Raw genomic sequence first — 24,328 nt, 5'->3', positions numbered from 1 at the left:
TACAAAGAGGACAAGAAACCTATCAAATTGATGTAATATATTCATCCTGAGTGCCTGTATATTGAACTATTTTATCATTACATGCAGTGGTTTGTTATATCCTTATCACTCTATATTGGCCAAGGCACACTAGAAGGCCAAGACCAAGTGTGTGGAGCTCATAACTTAATAATTTCCGCATTAAATGTGGCCAGCTTCAAAATGTGAAATGCTTAGATGGTGGTCTATAACAAAATGGAATCTTGTAGATGTTGATAAAAGTATAAGAAAAACAATTAAATTTTCCATAATCTGCAACAATATTTCTATTGTTAAGAGAGTTATTACTTTGTTATTCGGTTCATATATATGGAGGGACAATGTTTGCCAATTTTTTGTTGAAAAGAAAATTGGTATACATGTACTTTTGAGTTTTTTCGATTTTTGGTCTAGAGTCTTGTGTTCAGGAATTGACATATCATGTAGCAGGTATCATCATTGGATTTTTGAGTTCAAAATATTGATGAAATTTGGACAAGTAAATATGAACGAATTAGGAAAGAGAAGTTTGTTATCGTTACATGTAATATTGACCAGTGCATCTTACACAGTGTTTTACAAATAATTATCATGGAAATATCTACATATTTTGTTTAAAAGAGGTTTTGGCGTACAAATGTTGTAAAGTTTTGCCTGTTGTATTAAAAAGTGCCAAAGAGAAGGGACTTGAAAATTTCGTTTTACATTTTCCAATTCCAAGGTTTGGTAAGTAATTCAGTGAAAAATGAATATCATTTTAATGTCATCTCATTGTTCCAATGTTATTAATAATTAAACAAAATCTAGAACCAGTTTGTCGCATTTCAAGACATTAATCTATACAAAATCTAAACATGATTTTTCACAAAAACAACACAAAGAAAACAAACAAACAAGGCGTTGGCCTAGTAACGAGGCAGAAGCTGCAATTGTCGATATACTTTTCAATATCTCTATGCAATGTATCAAATACAGTTTCTTATTGTCTCCCTGTAGCATGCTGAAACACACAATATTCACTATGTCGACAAAGCCTGTATTTATAAATATGTTTTGATATATATGTATTGAATTAGAGTCCGGATTCTTGTCAATGATACAAATGTAAAGTACACCATGACATACGCAGGCTGTGTTGGCAAGCTGAATACTGGACAGTTCAACATGCTGTAGAGAGTAGAACAAGAACGCAGCTGTATTAACTGAACAAAAATGCTGTCAAAATTATAAAAGTTAATACAGCTACTCCCCTTCTATTGCAGTGTCTGCATACCGGCAGTGACAAAGATATAGGTCTGACTCTGATGTACACTAGCTAAGGAAGAGTTTTGGTCAAGTGACCCTCTAGAGTGAAACCTACTTGTACACAAGATCAGGCCAGAGAGCAACACATTGAAGACCAGGAGACTTGAAAGTTATCAAGGATTTTGAAATTTTGGCATATGAGAATAAATGAAATATGAATGAAAAAAGATATTATCACTGTGCTTATTTTCTGAACTTTCACATTCTCATCGTAAAATAACACAAAAGTAAAACTTTAAAAAGTAAAGACTAATTTAAATGAAGAAAATGTGACTAAATGGAATTACTTTTTACTAAATTTGCCAGTTTTACACTCAAAATGTCAGAGATCATAACATTCATTTGATGGGATATTTTAACCTTCCAGTATTGTCAATTTCATGTAGCATCTAAGTCATATATGTCTTGTACTTTTGAAAAAAATATTTTTTCGGTAAGTCTGTGCGCTCAAGTTTTCGCAACTTGGCAAAGTGTAGCCAGAAATTCACAATTTGCATTTACTCTCTCATGATCGTCACCTCGTGTGCTCTGAAGCAGGCGCCATTGACCTGGCCAGAGTTAGATTAACTCAAGTTAGTTTAGACTGATAAATCCAAAAAGTCCACTTTGAAAATGAATCAATTTAAAGGGGAAGTTCACCAAGGATGATTTTTACATATGTGGTAGCTCCGTGGTCATTTACCCAGGAAAAACTATTTTCATCATTTATAACTCGCAGGATTTTTTACAAAAACGATAAAATAGTACAGGAAGTTGCCCATTTAATTTGAATCATGGGAAAAAAGCTCCAAGCTTGGAGCTTGCATAATATGATATGGAAGGGACCATCTCTGGACGGGTATGGCCCCACACATAGTCCACTCACAGTAACACGGTAATAGACAGCAACACAAAATCTGACAGGGGACAGTTTATTATAAGTGAATCATCGTTTATGCAAGGATACTCAGTATAAACAAAAGTTATGTAAATACACACAGCCTGGTTTAAGCATGGGTGAGTGGACAATGCCATACCCATGGGAAAATGGTCCCTTCCATAACACATTATGCAAGCTCCAAGCTTGGCGCTTTTTCCCATGATTCAAATTACATGGGCAACTTCCTGTACTATTTCTATCGGTTTTTGTAAAAAATCTTGCGAGTTATAAATGGCGAAAATAGCTTTTAAGGGGTAAGTGACCACAAAGCTAGCACATATGTTAAAATCATCCTTGGTGAACTTCCCCTTTGAGGACTTAACTTAGGAATGTGACTCTACAACCTGCTAATAACAGGCAGTGTCAAATATCTGCGAACAGAAATGCCCAATACATGTTTATTTTTTCTTTGGAAGCATCCCTAATAAATATGCGACTATATGATAATTCGTGGGGGGGGGGGGGAGTATGAACATTTTTTGAGAGTATTGAGGGGGATCTATAAAAAAGGAGATTTCAATCGCGATTCCTCCAGCTTCACCCCGTCTCCAACCGTTCCTTATGTGTAAAAAGCTTTGTCGAAGGTAATCTTTACGCATTCGGTGACTTCCCAGGTACCGTGACTGCAAGAGCGAAAATAAAAATGAAAACTTCAACCGTACTGAACCCTTTGATTACTTTTCAAGTATCGCTGAACGGAAAAGAAGCTCAACATTGACCATAAATCAAACCGATTTTTTAATAATATTCCAATTTTATGATTATCATTTTTTCCTGACATAACGCCTTGATGAACTGTGGAAAACACTGGAATTTCAATGAAGTTCTACACTGCACACAAATGGATCATTAAAAGTCCGATCTCAATTTGTCAAGAACATCGTTGCAGTTTTACTATCGTATCGTTACAGAGAGGTTCTTGACAAAATCAGAGTTCTTCATTCCGTGTCAGTATTTAATCGTGAAATTTAAAGGGAATTTGTCGTCAAAACTGCGCAGGTGCAAGTTTCTTGTTTACAAACAATGTATTTCGTGCAATATAACTAGATGCACCGCTTCATCATAGCTGCAACATTTAAATTGTAAGATGTAGATTATGACAGACATGTTTTAACTTTCATAAATCACCATCGTACTTTGAATACAGTGTTTACTTTGGTCGTATGGGTCCGATACGACCTTTAAGCGAAAAGAAAATTACGGTCATCCCACCTATTTACTCTTTCAGGGTTGCTTCACGCGGAGGCGTCAAAACGGAACTCAATTCATGTTGCAAGTTCATGGTTTAGAAATACTGGCAGATTTACAGAAGTTCAGAAAAAACGACTTTAACATATGTGGACTGTTTTCTTTGTAATATTTTATGGAAAAATTGAGGGTACAGTAATAGACACGCTCACGACACAACTATGGCTTTTACAATAAAATAAGTACATTACATTTATTGATTATAACTCTCAGAATATTATTGCTTGCAACAACGTGTTAGTAGATAAGTTGAATTTTCATCGACAGACTTAGCCAATACCTTCTCTTTCTAAATAAAATATAAAAATCAGAAGTCACTATGCAAAATATACTCCGCGAGTTTCAGTATGATCTGAGTCCACTCAAAAGCAGATCTCACAGCAAAATATTTATAAAACTTTGAGAGTTCATATCTGTTAACGAAAAAAAGAGAAATGCAAGTATAATATTGTCACTCAATTTGTTCGAATCAATCCCATTGAGCTTTATTTCTTTTACAAAACTTGCAATTTCTTTCGTTATCTACAATTGTTTCACAGATCCTTCCCCGAAATTGAAAGACTTAAACTTTTGCTCAAACATTCCCCCAGGAAATTTCAGCCGTGCTCTTACTAAATCAATTAGTCGGGGGGTCACCGTGCAAGTTTGCGTACAAGATAACAAATTATCTGACATTTACCGATATTTGAAATTTAAAGTGGCCGCCATTCCTGTGTTTACTCTATAGGTGAAAATAAAATTATCTATTTAAAAAAAAACAACAAAGAGGATGAAATTTTTCCTTACTCCACGAGCTTTAAAATGAGCCCAAACAAGTGGCAGATCAGAAAAGAATTGTAAAAGTTTCGGAGTCTGAATATTTGTCCCCGAGGTGCATTCTAAGTAAAGGATGACCCTGGAGTACTCAAGGCACCTGTCACCTGAGAGTAAGTTCATCTACCATGCATGTACATAATAGTTGTTTATATGTAAGAGTATTTATTTACCAATAACTCCAATTTTATCGAATGGTCATTTCAAACTGTTACTTGAAATCCACGAGCTACGCGAATAAATCTCTGAATGAAATTTCATATGAAAGAGATAAGCTTATGAGTGTTTTAAAACTAAATGCGACACAATTTTTCTGAATACAGACACATTCATATAGAGTCCCCAAAAGTATTGCTAATCTTGGTTACTGGATAAAATACCCGGATGATAACATTCAAGATCCAGCTACGGCCCCTATTTGAAATTGAATTACATTTTTATATAAAACAGTTGTCAATTGAAAATTGTTTCTCTTAATTATATAACGTGCAATTATACCTCCTGTGCATTGATAATCTAAATCATTTACGTTCAGGCCCTACTGCCCTTGCTGCTGGTTACGCTGGTTCACCAGAATTTCGATTTCTTTCATGATTCTGAGGCACATTTCTTCTTGCCAAGGTAGTGCTACACATTGAACGCCTACAGGCAGTCCAGCAGAGTTCTTGCTTGCCTGTCAACGATAAATAAATATATAAAAATTTTAAAAATGGATGGATCTTATGAGCTGCTTACGAGTTATTCGGTCAGGGCTATGAATCCCCTCGTTAGTGGCGGTGGAACAAAAGGGGATTAGGGAGGGTGAGTAACATATACTAGTATGGGACTGTTTTCTTCGAAATACAATACAAAGATAGCGAGGGTAAAGTAAAATGCATACACACGACACAGGTAAGGCTTGCATAATAAAGGAAAGTTTAATACATGACATAATTCCTAGACTATTATTGCTTGCAGTACCACGTGGAATAGGCTTTGTTGACGTGCTGATGAATACCGTATATCTAATTACGTGCTTTTGAATGTAGAATAAGAAACTTTAATTGACATTTCAAAAAATGAAAAAAAAAATATCAAAAGTTACAGATGCTGGCCCTTTTACCCAATCTTCATGTGTGTGGGTATGCTTACGCCTCTTTTGTGGGGTGACCGTGATGGTGGTAGTGTGGGGGTGCTGAGAGTGGTTATTTAGCAAGGTTATAATCGATTGGACTGTTTTGAATACATTATTGAACATGCCTACCTAATTACAATCTGCTTTCAAGTGTTCACCTCAGAGAGCTTTCTGATCTTGCATTTTACATCCTATAATTTCAGATGTTATCTGTGGACCAATTCATTTGTCAATGAATGCAACAGAAGGGAACATTCTACTCCACCGTAAGGTAAATCCTCCTTCCACGTGCAGTCCAATATAGACAACTTCCACGCAAAGAGAGGCCTCATAAAAGACTGAAATCTTTTCAACTTTGTCATCGTTTAAATTACCTCTTTGACGAGTTTATACCACATATCATTCTCTGGGTAACTATTCTCAAGTTCTCGGTCATCTTCTTCTGTCACCTTTGTGATTGGTAAAGTGCCAGTTGGGTAATCTAGTACATTAAAAATAGCGCTCCATCCTTGCAACATAGCTGTATTAAAGAAAATAGACTCCTTATAAGTCAAAATTACGTAACATGAACGCCTTTTACATTTTTCTTGCTAATATTGCTCTTTGAATTCCAAAAAAAATAATTTATTGATTATTGACAGTGTAGTTGCACATGATCTATTTTAATAATGTTCGTTTATTATCATATGTTATTATTGTTGTTGTTGTTGTTGTTGTTGATGATGGTGATTATGATTATGATGATGATGATGATGATGATGATGATGATGATGATGATTATGATCACCTCACTGCTCTTTATCCCAAAAGAGTTGCATTAAGAACTAGGGAAATTCAAGTGAAAGAGTATACATCTGTAGTTGAGTTAAAATTCATGAAAAAAACGTCTCAAATATTTTCATAGAATTAATGCAACCCTGAAATATAAAGGTTATGATAACGAGTTTGTATGTTTGTCGCCCCGTTTTCAGACACAGTAACTGTAGACATGACGATCCAAATGAAAATTTACACGGTTGTACTCATAGTTATCAGTGCAAGATACGGGGCGGATTAATATTAAGTTATGCAAATTATATCAATGAGCATTGTTTCGGTACTTAAATTTATCCTAATGATCTTTATTAATGTGGAATATTCGTACGCCCCGAACTATGCATTATATAACTCATGGTGGTATAAAACTGAGTGTAGAATGAGAGACTACTAAGAGGAAACAAAGAGGGTCAATCGATGTTAATGTTTGAATTGTCCATTTTTGAATATCTCTCCCTGAACTCAACAGAGATCGAAATAAAAATGGAAATATTGAAATGTCACTTTTCATACTAATTCATTTTAATTTGCATATAACAAACATTACTGTCTAGCGTTCACTCGAATTCAGAGAAAATGTCTCTCCCCTTCCTTCTCTCTCCTTTTGACCTCTCGAATCTACCTCTTTCTCAACCTCTTCTCACCATCGCTCTACCCCCTCTCTCTAGAAGCTTGACCTTTTAATTCTACATCCTCGATCGACCCTTTCTTAACATCTTTCTAAGCCCTTTTCTTGACAACTTTCGAATCTTATCCTCTGTCTCGACCTGTACTTACAATGGAATTTGGCAGCCATGATGGAACTCACTGCTGTACTGACTGCTACAGGTGTTATCAACAAATCCAGGTCCTCTTTCTTCCAATGTGCCATGAATAGTTGATTATAATTCTACACAGAGAGCATGGAAGAATATAAGAAGATGATGCTCTTAAAATGAATATATAAACTGAGATAAGCAAGGTCCAGGTTTGTTACCTTTGTATGTCGTTACAATGTATGTAAGGTTTCATTAAAACGCCTTGGCATATGCCATAGTCGATAACTTCGAGTAAGGATCCGCAAGGCAGGGACAACCATGGAAATGGTTGTCCCTGCCTTGCGGATCCTAACATTTCATCGCAATCGTTTTTGATAAACTGAAGACAAAACACTCTTATTTCAACTTACTTCAATGGTTGCGTACAGACAGTTCAACTCTTCAATGCCCTCCAAACCAGTATTGTAAAGGTCCGACAAAATTCTTTCTCGTTGTGACTGTAACGCAATGAAGATCTTCAATGATCAGACATGATTGTGCTTTTACTAAAGTCTTGCATTTACATTTTAAGATTTGACAATGGAGGAAGCCGGGGTGCATAAGAATAATATCATTAATGTCGGGTACCTACAACGTATTGAATGTTATATATATATATATATATATATATATATATATATATATATATATATATATATATATATATATATATATATATATATATATATATATATATATATATATATATATATATATATATATATCGAAGTACACATATGTCCTCATGGGAAATTACAGTGCTCGATTGTAAGCAGAGCGCTATAAATAATAACACAAAGGACAAAGTACTGGAATCTGTTACTTAAGTTTTATGCATCCTTCAATCGTCAGAGAGGAGTGAAATGATTCCTAGCTCGACACTCTTATATACATGATTAGGACGTACCGTTCTTTTTATAGGTGGTGTTAAAATTTGAAAATAATATTTGTTTTGGTGGCGACATTTTGAGACCAACTCAGAGCGTCTGTTTAATAAAGTTGACTTGTCAGTATTGATAATGTGCACCTTTTCTGATATACAAAGATTACATCGCTAGCTTATGTTAGAGTAGCTCGATCCTCTGTCAATTATTACACACACACACAAAATTATATATATATATATATATATATATATATATATATATATATATATATATATCACTTATCCTGCTGATGTCATATCTTCGTCATTCATGTGACACCATCTTATTTAGAGAATACATAATGAACCACTCTTAGCATTTGCTTGACGTTACTATACACCATTACTGTACTTATTCCGTTGGAGTGGATTTAAACTGTATGACCACTACTTTTGAATATATATATATATATATATATATATATATATATATATATATATATATATATATATATATATATATATATATATATACACACAACAATAGCTATTCATCCGGTATCTAGCATTCACACACCTACAGTATACTGTTTATCCATGTACGACAGTCAACAACTTTTTACCTGAAAGGGTCTCATTAAGATTCTTTGGAGTCTCGATCGCTTCGTGGTTTTGGACTGTATTTGTCGAAACCCATCAACAATTTCCCCTTCCCTGGAACAATGTTTAACAAGAAAAGTATTTGACTAACTAATATAAGAACAAAAGTTTCCGTTCGTGTTGAAAGCAGTTTTGCAGCCTTAAGGTTTTATAATACTGACATTTCAGTTAAATGAAAATTTAATAATCGATGTGTAACATTGTCGAAAAGTCTGTCGCTTTTGTGCCGTTTCTCATTAAAAAATCTTGATTTCTGTTTTTACTCGGTGTGAGCAGTGTGCAATATTCTAACCATTGTATGGAATATATGAAGTAGGAAATCGGTTTTGACATTAGATTTTTTGCTAGGTTTTTATTAGGGTGTGGCGCCCGATGTGGCAATACAGTCGTCTTCTACTCGAAATTCGCTTATCGTTTGACGTACAAATTTCTCCCATAAGAGAGCCTTTATAGGGGAGGGATCGGTGGAAATCAGGGGATGGTGGAGGGTCAAATTTTCAATGGACTGTGATCTACATAAACCATATCAATAGCAGGGTCATATTTTACAATTGGTGAATTGAGAGGGATCATATTTTAGAATGAACTCTTTGAGGGGGGTCAACTGTTGTATTTCTTGCGTTTCTTAAAGTTTGCCGACCCCCGTTTCCGAAAATAAATGAAGGCTCCAAAATCATAGTCCGCCTTGAGACAAACATACATGAGACTTTTCTTGGGCCGCTTTACAGCAGTTAGTACTCTCAATAGATGCAGCAGGGGTGATTTGGCGCCATCTTCTTCGGGAAACTGAAATGGCACAAGCTGCGAAGATAAAAGTTTGATATGATAAACGTTGCTTCTTGCAGACAACAGAATAGTCTAAAATGCCAGCGAACTGAATTCTGTTGCAAGGCTGAAGGATTGTGAGACCTCACTGAACAATTAACAAATCAACTTTTGAAGGTTTTGCTGTTTTACATGTAGTATACACGTAAGTTGTGGTAAATCCGCTCGAAGAAAACCTGATTGTTTTTTCAAGATTTGGTGGAGCGTTCTTTGGGTAAGACAAAATATTTTCAGAGACCTTAATTATCGAAGGACACCGTACGGAAATCAATCAAGTTTTCACAGTGCGTATTCTAGGTGTAAGCAACCTTCATTTTAACCAAACATGGCAAACAATAAGTTTTTGATGCCGGTCAAAATACTCACAATGTGACCAGACTCTTCCAAGAGCTGTTTGGTCAGTAACACCGCCCTCCGGCAGGACGGCACTGGAGGAAAGAGTTTGCTGTCACAGCAGTAACCGATTCGTAGACGTTTGTGGGAGTTATACACCTGAGATTACAGAAAATGATAACGGCAAGTTCAAAGTTAATCTCGAACGTGATGTGTGTTACAATCTCAGTGGAAGGGTTTGTGATTTGATAATTACACGTTACAAAAACATAAATTTTGCATTACTAAAATTATCCGTAAATGAAAATATGTTCTTACCTGGTCATTAAATACCAATGGTGGAACGCTGCTGTCTAGTTCAAACATTTCTGGTACTAGTAAAGCTCTCATGAAGAGCACAAGACTGTCCACATCTCGTGCCATTGGGCCTGGTGTTGAAGACACTGCCATGTGTGAAAGAATAAACTTCTGTGAAATACTGTATCGAGGAGTTGAAATAACACTGTCACAAACTTATTTGAAACTTCTACCCATCCATTCTGTTAGATAATTTTTAGAAACTGCATTTGTTTCTTCAAAGTCACCGAACGTTTGGAATTCAGGACTGCATATTAACTTTAATGGATACGAATTAAAATCTAGAAAAGGTTTGCATCATAAAGCCAACAGGAAGTATCCGACAGTGATGTGCGCGAGGAAAACAACATTGACAACCAACATTCAAGAATGTATGTAAGAAGTCATTGATACTAACCTCCTTTGATGCCAGGTCGACCAACACGTACGCCCTTTGTACTGAAAACAAAGCATGGACCGTTTATCTTTGAATGTATCATTCCGGCACATCCCGGGATATCTGTTTTCGTTTTTGTCGAGGAAGTCATGGACATGATGTACATAATATTGGCTTATGATTTTTGCAATATAACACCCGAATGAAAATATCTCCATGTGAGTCTATGATTATGAAGAGTATTTCAGATAAACGAAATATTAAATGAACGAAATCAGCCCGGCATTCTGTTGTTATGATATGACAATATTGTCCATCAGTGTAAAAATACTAATTAAAGGAAACTTAAAGCAATAGTACCTGAAAGTTTGATAAATACGTGCGCTTTTTTGTTCTATGAACAAATACATGCTCTTATTCTTCTCTCCATGGTCTATTTACATGCAAAGTAGTCGGTATGATAACACAATACGCTGTTCACAACATGTTATGTGAACAATAACATTCGATATTCCACACATATACAGACTGAGTTCACAAGTCGTAGAGAAGTAATTTTGACAATATTTCGGGAGCAGGATAAGATACTGAATATCACAAACGAACAGATTAGGTAAAGTCACTTTGAAACTCGATTTGGGATGCCCGAGTCGATTAGTCATGGGGACAAACTATGTTTACCTTATTCTATGCTTTGTTGGCTTCAAACCACATATGCCGCAGAAATGTGCCGGGACGCGCACACTGCCACCTATGTCTGTGCCAATGCCGAGAGGCGAAGCGTTGCAGCAGATGAGGGCACCCTCACCACCGCTGGAACCACCAGGACATCGCGTTCGGTCAGTTGGGTGTATTGTTTCTCCGTATATTGGATTGCTGCATGCAAAGCTGGATGTTGAACAAAAAGTTTCTTGAATGAAAATGATTTCATTTGCTTTTCGTCGTCTTTTGTAATTATCTTTGTGGAAGTTTAATCTCCTTAAGGTAGAACGCACCTCGGGGACAGACATTCGGACTCTCAAACTTTTACAATTCTCTTCTGATATACCACATGTGGGTGTTCATTTTAAAGCTCTTGGTGAAAGAAAACTTTTCACCGGCTTAGTTTTTTGAAGTTCGAAAATTTTTATTTTTCGCCATAGAGTTAACTCAGGGATGGCGGCCATTTTGAATTTGTAATATCGGTAAATCTTGGGTTATTTGTTTCTCTAGTACCAAAATTTGCACGGTGACCCCCTATTTTTATTCTTGATTTGAAAAGAGAATGATTGACAGATTCCTTGAGGAAAGTTAGAGCAAAAGTTTAAGTCTTTCACTTTCGAGGTGCATATTACCTTAATTCCACAACCATAGCTTTTACAAATAGAAAACAAACGAATCAGTGTACGCTTTGAGACCAATCGGGTGATTTACAGGATGAAGGAAGGGTAAAACATATCTATGATTAAGAGGGAATTGTCACACATGAATTTCCACCCATGCAGAATATCATTATACTATGAATATCATTATACTATAAAAAAGTTGACCTCATCACTTGTTTCGCTTGAGTATTTGTAGGACTCTAAAACGGAATTCGACCGAGAAAACAGTATTGCGCATGTCTTATCGTTTTGCCGCACATATTCTAGAGCAAACGTTACCAAGAAATAGCTATACCTTCCAACTATCTGTGGTATATTGGTCTTTGCAAAAGGTATTGCACCCTGGAGCCTTAAGATTTTAACGATAACACTATCCTCATCCAGCGGACTGTTTATGAATTTCGTCAATCCAAGACTCGAATCATAACCCTGAAATGAAATGCAACAAGAATAGGAGTATCACAACACAAGAAACGATAAAGGCTGATTCTTTAATGACTTCGTTGCTCCATCAAAATATTTGGAAATAGATATTTCTCCCGTTTGATATTTGATGATTCATTTTTGGATAACTAAATTTGTTCCTGGCTACCAAATTCGGGGATGAAAACTACGCTAGTGCATGTCACCATTGGAGCTGCCACTGATGAGCCATCGCGGTGTTGGCGATTTCAATGAAAAGCCATGGCGACAATTTGTATCAGAAGACAACGCCAAGAACAAAGCAAAAGCCTTGACTAATTAACGGTATTTGAATCATGACATGCAATTTTTTATTAAGTAGACCAGAATTCTGTTGCACATCACATGTAGATCAAATGGCGCGGTCACCATGAAGATCTGTTACAAGTGTGATAAATGTTCTATACTTGCCTTTACATTGATATTATCCTTGATGCTGAAAGGAATACCGTGAAGTAATCCATGGGATTCGTCTTGGCTGTCCAATAGTTGTGCAATATCCTGTAAAAGTAGGAAGGGTTAGTTCCAATAGATGTCTGAAAGGATTACATTTTACTGAAAGAGTTGCCACGATTAAGAGTGACATACGTCGGCACATGTGTTCAAATCTCTATAGACTTAAACATATGATACCATACAGAGTGTTATTAATCCCGGTTGAATTGACGTTTCCTACACATCTTGGTCACCTTGAATTAACTGTACAGTTTCTAACTCATACATTTGACACCAATCTTCATGACCGTGCAAAATTCTGATGACTTCCGCGGCGATTACAGAATTCGACTCAGAGGGTAAGCCAAGAGTCCACATCCCATGTTTATTTATTCTTTTGATGTCGATATTGTTATTTATTTACAGTCACATCTATCATTTAGTCTGTCCCCTAAGTCTTCACATGTATTCTGCAAAATTGGCAAAGCATTTTTGCTTGAGTCGCACCCTTTCTATGTTGATTCTTTTGTTTTGATGTATGGAAGCATAGAGCTAAGGGATTGACTGGTGGCAGTGACTCACAGTATGACGTATAAGTCCACATATTCTTCAGATAGGTGAGTCAGTTTGCAAATATTTGAAATGGTAGTGAGAGCTTTGGCTTCAAAAAGAGTGATCGTTTCGACGACTCTGAGAAACATGATTGTCCCCCTTGCATACAACATCGGTGAGATCATGGGCCGACATTATGCACAGCCCTATTGCGTACGTACCTTTGCCTCCTCTATCATTTCAGTAACACAGTTTACCTCTTCTGTTGCTTCGAGTGCCTTTTAAAATATAATAAAGATCATCACATATTAATATAATACATTGTAAAAATGCACACAAAAAAGGTTTGATTCGCCATCACCTTACCGGTAAATTAAGTCAAATCATTATTAACACAGTAATTTTTTTGGACCCGATAATTTTGTAAATTAGGCATGTTTCCTTTTGTCGATGTCTTCATATTGTTACTTTCCATTTATTATTTTAAAATTGTGTAATTTGTCACTCACATCTTTGTCATTATCGTAGTATAGAAAGAAGTTAAAGGGGTAGTCGTAGGAACTGCTCTCAAACAACCATACGACCAATGTGAAGACTGTATCTATTATATAATGATATTCGTTCGCTGTTTGTCATCATGTACATCTAAATGTTGCAGCTATGTTGACATACAGATATTGTGCATTGTATACATTGTTTGTAAACACGAAAGTCACACAGGCGCAGTTCCGACGCTCCCCTCCCTGTAAGAAAGATTCATATTAAGTGCTGCACTATTTGTGATAGCGGGAAAGGTAACATGTGCGACAACGGTTTTCCATCGACACGACGACATTTACCTTGGCTTGGAATGCTTGCAACACTTCTTGAACGGAGAATACCCCAGATTTTATTTCATCCACCAACTTCGTAAGTGGTATGTCAACGATATCTTTTCTTCTTTTCAGAACATCCTGCAAAACAAATCATCTCAGCACCTATATGATTTACGCTACAATGATAGAGCTTTGTCGATTTTTGACTTTACAGAAACGTTGGGTTCCAACGAGACACTTATTATAGTGGTGCTGGACTTTCCTGCATTTCTTCAACGTAACGTGTACAATACAACATAGCGTCTTCATTAATGATCCATAACCTCACCATGCGCATTATTGTATTTTCACATACTAGTATATAATAGTGAAATCAATTTGTTGGCATTATTTCTAGTTTGTCTCAAAGCAATTATATGATGCTTATTACTCGGTTTATAACCGTAAATTATTGTACCCTATAATTATCTCGCGTGCAATACGGTTAATACTGGTAGTCGTGTTTACATAATTTTATATTCAAATAGTGTCCATCACCGCCGTAAATGACGTTTTAACCTATGAATAACTGTGACTAACTGTTCCATATCGTGCAACAATTCCTGTAGGTTACTGTAGGTTACTGTAGTCTATCCGGTTCACGAATATGTGGAATACTGCCCCATACGTGTACTGCAGCCACGGTTCTGGCTAAGTGAGATAATTCGTGTAATAGTTTTATGTAATCTTTTTCTTTTCTTGACGTATTTATGAGCCCCAATGAATATTACTTTACAAGTAATTCGGCCGCTCTATAAAAGTGTAAATAGTAAATAAATAAATAAATAAATAAATAAATAAATAAATAAATAAATAAATAAATAAATAAATAAATCTTTTCCGTACCGCTTGGCCCAAAACTATAACTTACGGCAATGTGTAATTATCTTGTATCCGATACACTCAATCCTGATATAATTCCTTTTAGAATGCCAATTACAATTGTTGCTATTATTATAGAGACAAACCATCAATTGCCGTTTTTAAGGATTTTGTCATTGTGCATATCATTCACTGAAATTAATGACATAGACCCCACTTGTCGTGACGCATAACGACTAGTCACATGATTCTCGTTTGAGTGGAAAACCTGGCTTGTGCATGTGACAACTGCAGTTTGTCTGTGCAACGTGCAACTCGAGTTTAACCCATCACGTAACCTCCGATCATCAAGTGTAAACTTCAATAGTCGCAAGTTTCGCTGCTTTAATTCGCCTCATTCTGTTTCAGTCTGTAAATAACGTAAATGTTATCCAAAATAAATCAAGTTCACTGAGTGTATTCAGTGACGTCATGTAACGATGTAGTCCCATTGGGCTACCATTTTCTGAAGTTGGTAGCCCAGTAACAAGGTCTGGTAGCCCATGTATGAATGAAGAGTTTTTTGTAAAGGATATTTATTTATATCTAGACAATGAAAGATTTATTTTTCATGATTCTATCCAAGAAATGAATATTCTAGTCATTTGACATCAATACCTGCAGATCATAATTTAAGGAGAACGGTATAGCATGTGTAGTGGAGAACAGTGACGCCCCAAAGTGTGACGTCCTATTCACACATACGCAGAGCTTATATGTAAATTTTGATGTTCACCATGATGACGACTGTTCACTAAGCACGTGTAAACATAACATTGCTAAAATTGGATTGCTATGAATTTCAGGATGTCAACTTGGTACAGTCATGTTCCTAATACTTTCGTTGCAAGTTTGACTATATTTCTCCACCATAGTACACTATCATGGGATGATCTCGTACACTTCGGAAAGCGTAATTTGTGGATGACCCGACAGTTTTTTTCTTTGCAGTTTTAATAATTTTGTGTTTAACTGTGATTGATACATTGTGATTAAATAAATAACTATGTACATTAATGTTCATTAGCCATCATTTCCCGAGCCTGTCATCCAAGTACATCAGCTCAGATAATGATATTTTATTGAAAGTCGCCTTTAAATTTACAGAACAAAGTCATAGTCTGGCCTTTTTGTGTCTAGCTGAGTTGACTGTATGAGCGTCGGTCATCTTGCCCATTAAGTAATTTCATGTCCCAGGTTTTGGTAGCTCGTGTAGGCTACCATTTCATGGTTTTGGTAGCCCTAGAGAAGAGTCGGTAGTCTGTGGGTGCTTGACTACCGCTATTTTCGAGCCTTGACAGCTTAACTTGTGCAACTACTGTCAATAGTTGTGTTACTGACATCTTGCATACCAATCGATCTGTTCAAAGGTCAATGACTAAAAGCTACTCTTCAAGAAACACCATGTCATTCTGTTTAAATATGTCAATCGACCATATATACCGTTATAAGGTGTATACTATTGCCAATGGCTGTGTTCGAATGATACAATGTGTTTCATAGTATTTGATCTGTCAAATCATGCAACTAATTAACTGTCTGGAGTGCATTACAGTCAATAACTGCATTTTATATCACATAATGCATACCGCTACACTTAAACTTCAGCGAAATTTTCATCTTTACAACTTACGACCCATCACGGAAAACTATCTTCAAATTACATATGAAGTATATTCTCATCTATTAGACCGACTAGAGTTTGCACAACACCAATTCACACCTGACAACATTTAGTAACAGTAATTGACAAGTTGAAGCAGATTGACCCATATTAATCACTAAAATGGCTATGACAAACAGTTAGCACACCACTGGGATGGTAGATTGTTACAGGAATTGGCAGGTTGTTACAAACTGACAGGGATTTATATCGAAAACAGGATAATTGACTTTTGTGCGCACCAGGTCTCCACGGGCACTGCGATTGACAGACTAAACCCATATGGTATACACGTTATATCACTAAAATGTAGTTCTCGACACGCAATATTTCAGCTCAGCTACATTCACAAATACGTAGTGAGGGAAGCTGGAGGAATTCAGTGAGGGATTTGAAAGTTCTTGGGAGAGTAGAGGGGAATTTGAACGGTTTTCACTGTGCATAGGGATAGGATCTTAAAATCGATGAATGACATTGTTATATCATCCAATGGCTCTAATATTAATAAAAAAAATAAACAATTTTGAAATCACTTTACAGAATTTGATGACTTTATCAATTGTGTAATTCAACAATACAGAAATAAAGGACGACGCGCTGACCATTAACGTTTATTTACGGGCCCATAAATAAACGTTAATGGTCAGCGCTGAGTCTGTTATTTCCATTATATTATCAACGATCCCAAGAAAACATACAAACTTTACGAAATTTTTAATGCCAAAGACAACGGGCCCACAACTTGTCAGTGAGTGGTGCGCGTGCTGTAAAATATTTTCAAATCCGGAGATATTTTTGAAAAAATGTCTAAACTTCGCACACAAGAGCTCCATTTTATGATCTTTGTACAAATCACAATGTACGTTTTAGCTGTAAAGTTATGATATTTACGATATTATTCATATTCACGGGTGTGTAAACAAACCATTACTGTGTTTTTGTGGGCAGTCACTTGGTTCAGCTCGACCAATGCGACGGACAGGGTATGGTAATATAATAACTAATAAAGACACCTTATTGTATGGTGCACGGTACTTGAAAGAAGTACCAGTAAAGCCCCAATCCATAATGACCTGATCGTGTAATGTAAACGACCTTTGTCCTGATCGAACGTACCTCAGCCTGAGGTCGAATCGTCGCATAATGCAGTCGTAGTAGAACTGCCATACACATTGGGCAGAATTATCATCACAAGCCCCTGGCAATAAGTCTCACCTCATCTGTAGTCTGCAACTCTTCTTTCATCCTAGCTTTTCGTCTGTCTACGCTCTGCTTCTTTTCACTGTTCAATTTTCGCAGGGTCAGTAGCCGGTTGCGTGACTGAACTTTCTTTGCGAGCCACCAGATGCCGTAGGCCGCCACAAAGGATGCAAATAATTTCCTTGGGTCTGTAAAATAGACTATGTATGATCTACAATCCTCAAGAGTCATGGCTTTGTATCTTCTACAGCTACTTTATACCACGCCTCACTCGAAATGTCACAATAGTGCGAAGTGTATCTTGTTGTTCGGTGTTTGTGTCCTCGCACTGTAAGGTCACGCTCTGGGTGAAAGGATTGAAGGTCATCTGACAGGGTTCACCGTCCATAGTGAGCGCCCTCAGACGGCATAGACAACATACACTGTTCTTTCCTAAAATTTTTGTAAGATACACAAAGTGATTAAATTTTATAATTGCCCTTTCATAGTAGAAGAGACCATTGCGCATCTACATGCTCGTTAGTGAGCGAGTCTAATACGTGGACCCAATAGTGACACCAAATCACCAAAATCATTGGATGTTAATGCAGCTGTGAGTTATTGTCTACTAATAATGTTAAAAAGACTGGTGCAAAATGGTTCGATCATGAATCTAATGAGAAGAAATGAGAAAGTTAAATTTCATTGGTTGAATATCTTTAGACAATCTGGTAATCAAGTGGATTTTGATGAATATGTACAGGCCAGATATGAGTTCACAAAGATTTGCAGGGAAAAATCTGCACAGCACTAAAACATAAAAAATAACAGGTTGAAAGAAAGGTTACAAGTACAAACAAAATCTTGCACATGTTATAGAAAACAAACAACAGAACGTGATTTTAGTCTGACTGGGTACATGTATAATGGGGTTAAGAAGAGGCAAATTGCAGATTGACTCCGTCCAACCTCTTTTGTGTTCGCTACATTGGTTACCAATTACATCTCGCATACAATACAAGCTTTCAGTAATCTGTTTCGATTCATTTATTGGATCAGGGCCGCAATTCCTTACAGACCTTCTTCAACAGTACTGTCCCTCAAGACAGTTGCGTTCTTCCTTTGATACTCGTGTACTCAAAGTACCTCGTGCTGTCACGAAAAGCTTCGGCGAAAGATCATTTTCCTATACTGGTCCTACGACTTGGAATAGTTTACCTGCAAATCTCCGTCATACTCAATCTTTATCATCATTTCGTTCTACTCTTAAAACACACCTTTTTAAATCTCACACCTGATGAGAGTTCATTTGTAGCCAGGCGCCTAGAGCTCTGCGAGATTAGGCGCACAATAAATATCCTTTATTATTATTATTATTATTATTATTATTATTATTATTATTATAATGTGAGTCAGGCTATATGTTTACTGGTCCTTTTGAGATATGACCTTTGATCTTGAATGACATTTTGTGGTTTGTAACATGTAAAGAAAGGTCAGTAACCTAATCTATTGAAATAAAGTATTCTTCTTCTTATTGTTAGATTGCATTTAAGCTAAGTTACATAGAAATAAAACAGAGGTCATCCTCGTTGCAGTTGTGTAATGTCGGCACACAATATTATATGTTGTAAGGTAGGAACTGAATCCACTAACATAAATAACATAATGTTGTTTGTAGACTAAAGGGGCGCGTTCAGTTACTATGGAAGACCATGTGTTAGAATAATCCACTGGGTCATCTGACATTGAAAACACTGCAAAGGACAAAGGGGAGGGGTCATTCCTTTTTTCTCAGAGCGCCGGAGTCACTTGTTAAAAGTGATAAAAAGTAAATATCCTTGTTTCAGTTGTACAAAATATGCCGGGACATCAATTGTTATTATCTGAATTAAGTAAAGAAATAATAGTCTGATATCAAACTTGTGTTTCTGTCTTATTAACGTCTTGTCTTGGCACGTCTTTCTGTTAGTACTTTTCTTCCCACAATTTTTACCAGCGAAGTGGAAATAACAGATGCCAGGCCTCCTTTGGCTGAATCGTGCCAAACCAAAAGGAAATAAATAGTCGTGTATCATAAAAGTCTTTTGAAGGCAACTTGTTTGAGTAATGGCTTTTATGGAGACCTACGAAGAATTTTCAAGCCCATCCCACCATCGTAACGGAACGCTCCATCGGGAAACTAAATATTGTCAAGATAATGTCGAATTTTGCAACTATTATTAATTGTACAGTTAATTGAGTATCATGTGAATATGCGAATTTTTTCGAATACCACGTAATAAGGATCCCTTTAACGGAACAATTTTCAAGCTGTTGATGTTTTCGTCCTGCTTGATGTTCTGCAGCTCTGATACTCTGACGTTTTGCATGCAGTTCTCCATCATATTTTTGGCAGTGAACATCTCTGCTTCGAGTTCCTTTAAGATATACAATGTTCTCTCTCTTTTCCTGATATCTTACCAAATGCACTATGCAAATTGTCGAGCCCCAGTCTCCTCTCATTGAAACTGGTTTATCTTTTCTGGTAAGTTCGAGTCTATATACATCATCATTTCCTTGTTTCATTTGTTTACTTTCTCAGATATACCACTCAGTATTGTCAAAGGGTTAAGCTTTCCCACCATCGTAACTCAACGCTCCACCAGGAACCCATTGTCAAGATAATGTGGAATTTGGCAACTATCATTAATTATACACGGTGATTGAGTGTCACGTGAATATACTATTTTTTTCCTGAATACCACGTAATAGGAATTCCTAAAACGGTATTCTCACTCATATCAAATGAAAGTTTCCGCACTGTATGGAGAAGTTTTCAGCCAAGTATGTGATACTATTCGTCGGTCAATGTGTCCGACTGTTGACGTTGTGTGTCAAGCTCTTTAAGGATTAAAGATGAATAACTGAGTGGTAAGTGATTGCATTACACAAACATATAACACAGGAAGACCGACAAAACAAAAGAATGAGAGACTAAGATGGTTAGAGCTGTTGTGTACAATTAGAAGACAAAGTCTGACTCAAAATCGGACAAGCTCATATGAAGATCAACTGCTCGACTGTCGAACGAAAATATACGGTCATACAGTATGATTTGGTCGATAAAATTTAAGAATTCTAGAAAGATTCAACAATAGACAAATGTAGAGGATGGCAAGTTGAAAGTTTCCTTATCTCTAATGCTGTTCAATTTGAAGTAGAAACTTCCGTCATATTTTACGGTAACATGGATTTTTCAAAACTTCGAATGTCTTCCTACAAACATGCATATGTCCAAATAAATACAAGAACTTAATTGTAGCATCTGATGCCGGTAAAGTTCTGTCTTTAAAATAAAAATAACAATAGAGTCACCTTTCATCATTGCTTCATACCATGCAGGCTTGCTGTTTGTCATTAGTTGCGACGTAAAATATCATAGAATGTGCATTTTATATATTTTAAATTACTTTTATTTTAGTTGATATGAGAAGTGGTCTTCGAACAGAATGTAAAGGATACGCATAGATAATGTTATAATATAAAGGCACGTATATTGCACGTAGCTATGACTTCACTTTTTTTAGATCGATATTGTGAGGCGTTACGCACGGGGCAGGACGACCCTAATCAACGAAAGAATACAGCACTAGAGTTAAAGCATGTTTGCATCGCCTGCTTTACCCTTGTACTAGTTCACGCAACTAGGCTATGGGACCTGACTCGCTCGCGATGGATTAAGCGGAAAACATAAATTTAGGATCCATATATAAATGCAACTGCCTAAAAGTATTGGCGCTTTGTTTGATCTCAGGGGAGCTATGCTCGTTGAGTGTATTGATGTTTTAGAACCACATTTATTATTTCAAAGAAAACAGTTACACCGCCGACATGCTACTTCGATGAATTTTCAGACTTGTGAGAAGCACAGCAAACCCGATGTATAGAAATTTTGTTCGAAAAAAATAATTAGTCTGATTTTCATTTTGATATGCCTCCATGTAATTACAACTATCATTTTCGGCAAATGAAAGGCAAAATGAAGTCTTTAAAACTTGAGACAATCCAATTGGAATGATAAATGCCTTCATAATCACTGACAGTTTAGAGAGCTCAGGTAATGAAAAAAATAGCTAATTTTTCGTAACTATCAAATTGAGAGTATCGGAATGGTGCAATGTTTTCCCAAGAGCCTTTATAACTTTGACAGTATACGGACCTTATTCAGAGACCAATGCTTTTATCCAGAAAGTCGTATGAAAGAACCAGGTTGATGAAAATAGTAGTACGTCAATAGTATTCAATCATTCATGAGATATATAAGCTGAATTTCACTTGATTAATATATGCATGAACGATCAAGCAAGATTAAAAAAAAAGAAGAATTTCTTTTAATGACAAACCGCTAATATTCAGATTCTTCAGGAAACAAGAAGGTTTGACCGTCAGCATTGTCGCTTTACCTTTAGGCAAAAATATACCCTTTTAACTTAACCGTCTTTTTAGCTCTTACAAAATTGAATTGTAACCTGTTTTATCATCATGGGAAATGACGATTTTCAGAACATTTAGCCGATGCCGAGCAACTGATAGTCACATTTTAATGTGCATATAGACTCGTAATTACTGGGATGTCTACATGCCTGTAAAGGAATCGATGTTTGTGAAGCCAGAAAATAGCTCCATATAACCATATATCCACATATTATTCAACCACTTCTCCATTATCTGCAACATGGTTTCATTAAAAGGCGTTCCACGACTACACAACTTTCACAAATTTTCATCATGGAGGGAAAATCCTCGACCGGTCAGGGCAAGTCGATATATCTCGACTTTTCCAAGGCCTCCGATTCCGTTCCACAGCTACTCATCAACAAAATCAAATCTTTCGGCTTTCATGACACTCTACTGTGGTGGTTCACTGCATATTTCTCAGATAGAAAACAAAGATCACTGCGACTATGAACGCCGTACATAGTACACGTGGTTTGCATACCTCATCGGGTAAAATCGAGCGAAACAGCCGTGATCCGTCCTAGTTCGAAATCTATTTCACTTTCAAGCTGTTGATGTTTTCCTGTACTTAATTTTCTGCAGCTCTGGTACCCTGATATTTTGTGTACAGTTCTCCATCATATTTTTTGGCAGTGAACATATCTGCTTCGAGTTCCTTTTATGACATATGATTTCTTTCTCTCTTTTCCTGACATCTTCCTTAATGCACTGTGAAAATAGTCGAGATCCGGCTTCTTCTATATGAATCTGGTTTATCTTGGTTGGTAAGTTCGAGTCTATACAGCATCATTTCCTAGTATCGTTTGCCTACTTTTTCAGGAATATCACTCAGCATTGTAAACGGGTTAAACTTTCTTAACACCAAGATAGACCTGAACTACGTTCTGACCATCAACACATTGGTCTTCCAGTATAATATATTCCTCGGCCTATGTCTTGTCCATTATCCCTATCTTTTCTTTTTCAGGCACAATATTGATATTCTGTTGAACATGTCTTATAGGGCGAGGTTATTCTTCTTCTAACAACTGTAACAACTAGTGTCTGCTTCTGGTGAAAGCCGGCTTTGCCTTGTTACAGCATTTCGAGCTATTCTGCATTTGTCTTCTGTCGCCCGATCCATTTCTTGTATAGCAGTCAGCTGATCGTCTTCATTTGTGCAAACCTTTGCCATCTTTGACCCGGCAGACCTGTTTCAGCCAATTCCACTTGTACAGACCAGTAGTGGCTTCTCTCCTGAATAAATCCTCTCAACAATTTCCAACCACACTCTACTATCAAACAATGGGGAAGGTAATCTGCAAGATGATTGACTTCATCTGTGCCTGCTGGACAAAGTTGAAAGGAGACTCTTAGAATTGGTGCAGTCCATCCATGCATCCGTGCATCCGTACATCCGTATGTCCGTCTAGGCCTATTTCTCAAAAAGTGCCTTGTGTTGGTGACTTGTAACAACTTCAATTGCCCTCACAACGACAAGGATCATAACAGAGGACTACAGAGTGAAAACTCTGTACAGAGTTTGACATGAAATATATAAAAGTTACGTGCACGTTTATATTACTTGTCCATTTATATCTCAAACTAGGCTTATCATTTGAGGCAATACTGTTATGTCAAAAGCAAGATATTGAGTCTGCTTCCTTTTACTTTTTTGAAATTCGAAAAGCAAACATTATATTCTATCATTTCTTTGGGTTATATTTAACTTCAATGCTTCTTATCTCTTCCTATCATCGTAAAAATAAATGTCAGAGAGATACAGAAACTTAATTCTAACATTTCTAAAACTTTCCTTTCGAAAAGCCCAGTGTCATATATCATTATTATTATTATTATTATCCTTTATTAATCCAATAAAAAATGGAAATGGGTTGTGGTGTACACAGTTTAAAAGCAAATATTCCACAATGGATAAAATATAAAAAGATCACACAGATTAAAAAGCACAGTTCCAGATAACAGACAAAGCACTTGTCGATCGACAACAGTACAATTAAAAATAATCCTAA

The 24,328-nt window shown here is 36.4% G+C and overlaps 1 protein-coding gene across 1 annotated transcript; it reads right to left on the bottom strand.

Annotated features, from left to right (window-relative positions):
* Nucleotides 1–3,585: 3,585 nt before the first annotated feature.
* LOC139134668 (vitamin D3 hydroxylase-associated protein-like) lies at nucleotides 3,586–18,182 on the bottom strand. The gene is made up of 15 exons (XM_070701635.1): nucleotides 17,853–18,182; nucleotides 14,099–14,212; nucleotides 13,481–13,537; nucleotides 12,684–12,773; nucleotides 12,106–12,239; nucleotides 11,128–11,334; nucleotides 10,468–10,508; nucleotides 10,032–10,156; nucleotides 9,747–9,872; nucleotides 9,256–9,356; nucleotides 8,519–8,609; nucleotides 7,402–7,488; nucleotides 7,011–7,122; nucleotides 5,792–5,937; nucleotides 3,586–4,976 (listed from the first exon to the last, which is right to left on the bottom strand). The coding sequence occupies exons 1-15, from the start codon at nucleotides 18,066–18,068 to the stop codon at nucleotides 4,842–4,844; spliced, it is 1,782 nt and encodes a 593-aa protein (XP_070557736.1). The 5' UTR covers nucleotides 18,069–18,182; the 3' UTR covers nucleotides 3,586–4,841.
* Nucleotides 18,183–24,328: the final 6,146 nt, after the last annotated feature.

This window comes from Ptychodera flava, chromosome 6, assembly GCF_041260155.1.
Source record: "Ptychodera flava strain L36383 chromosome 6, AS_Pfla_20210202, whole genome shotgun sequence".
Classification (NCBI taxonomy): domain Eukaryota; kingdom Metazoa; phylum Hemichordata; class Enteropneusta; family Ptychoderidae; genus Ptychodera; species Ptychodera flava.
Note: the sequence above shows the minus strand (reverse complement) of the source record. Positions and strands in the feature narration are given on the sequence as shown.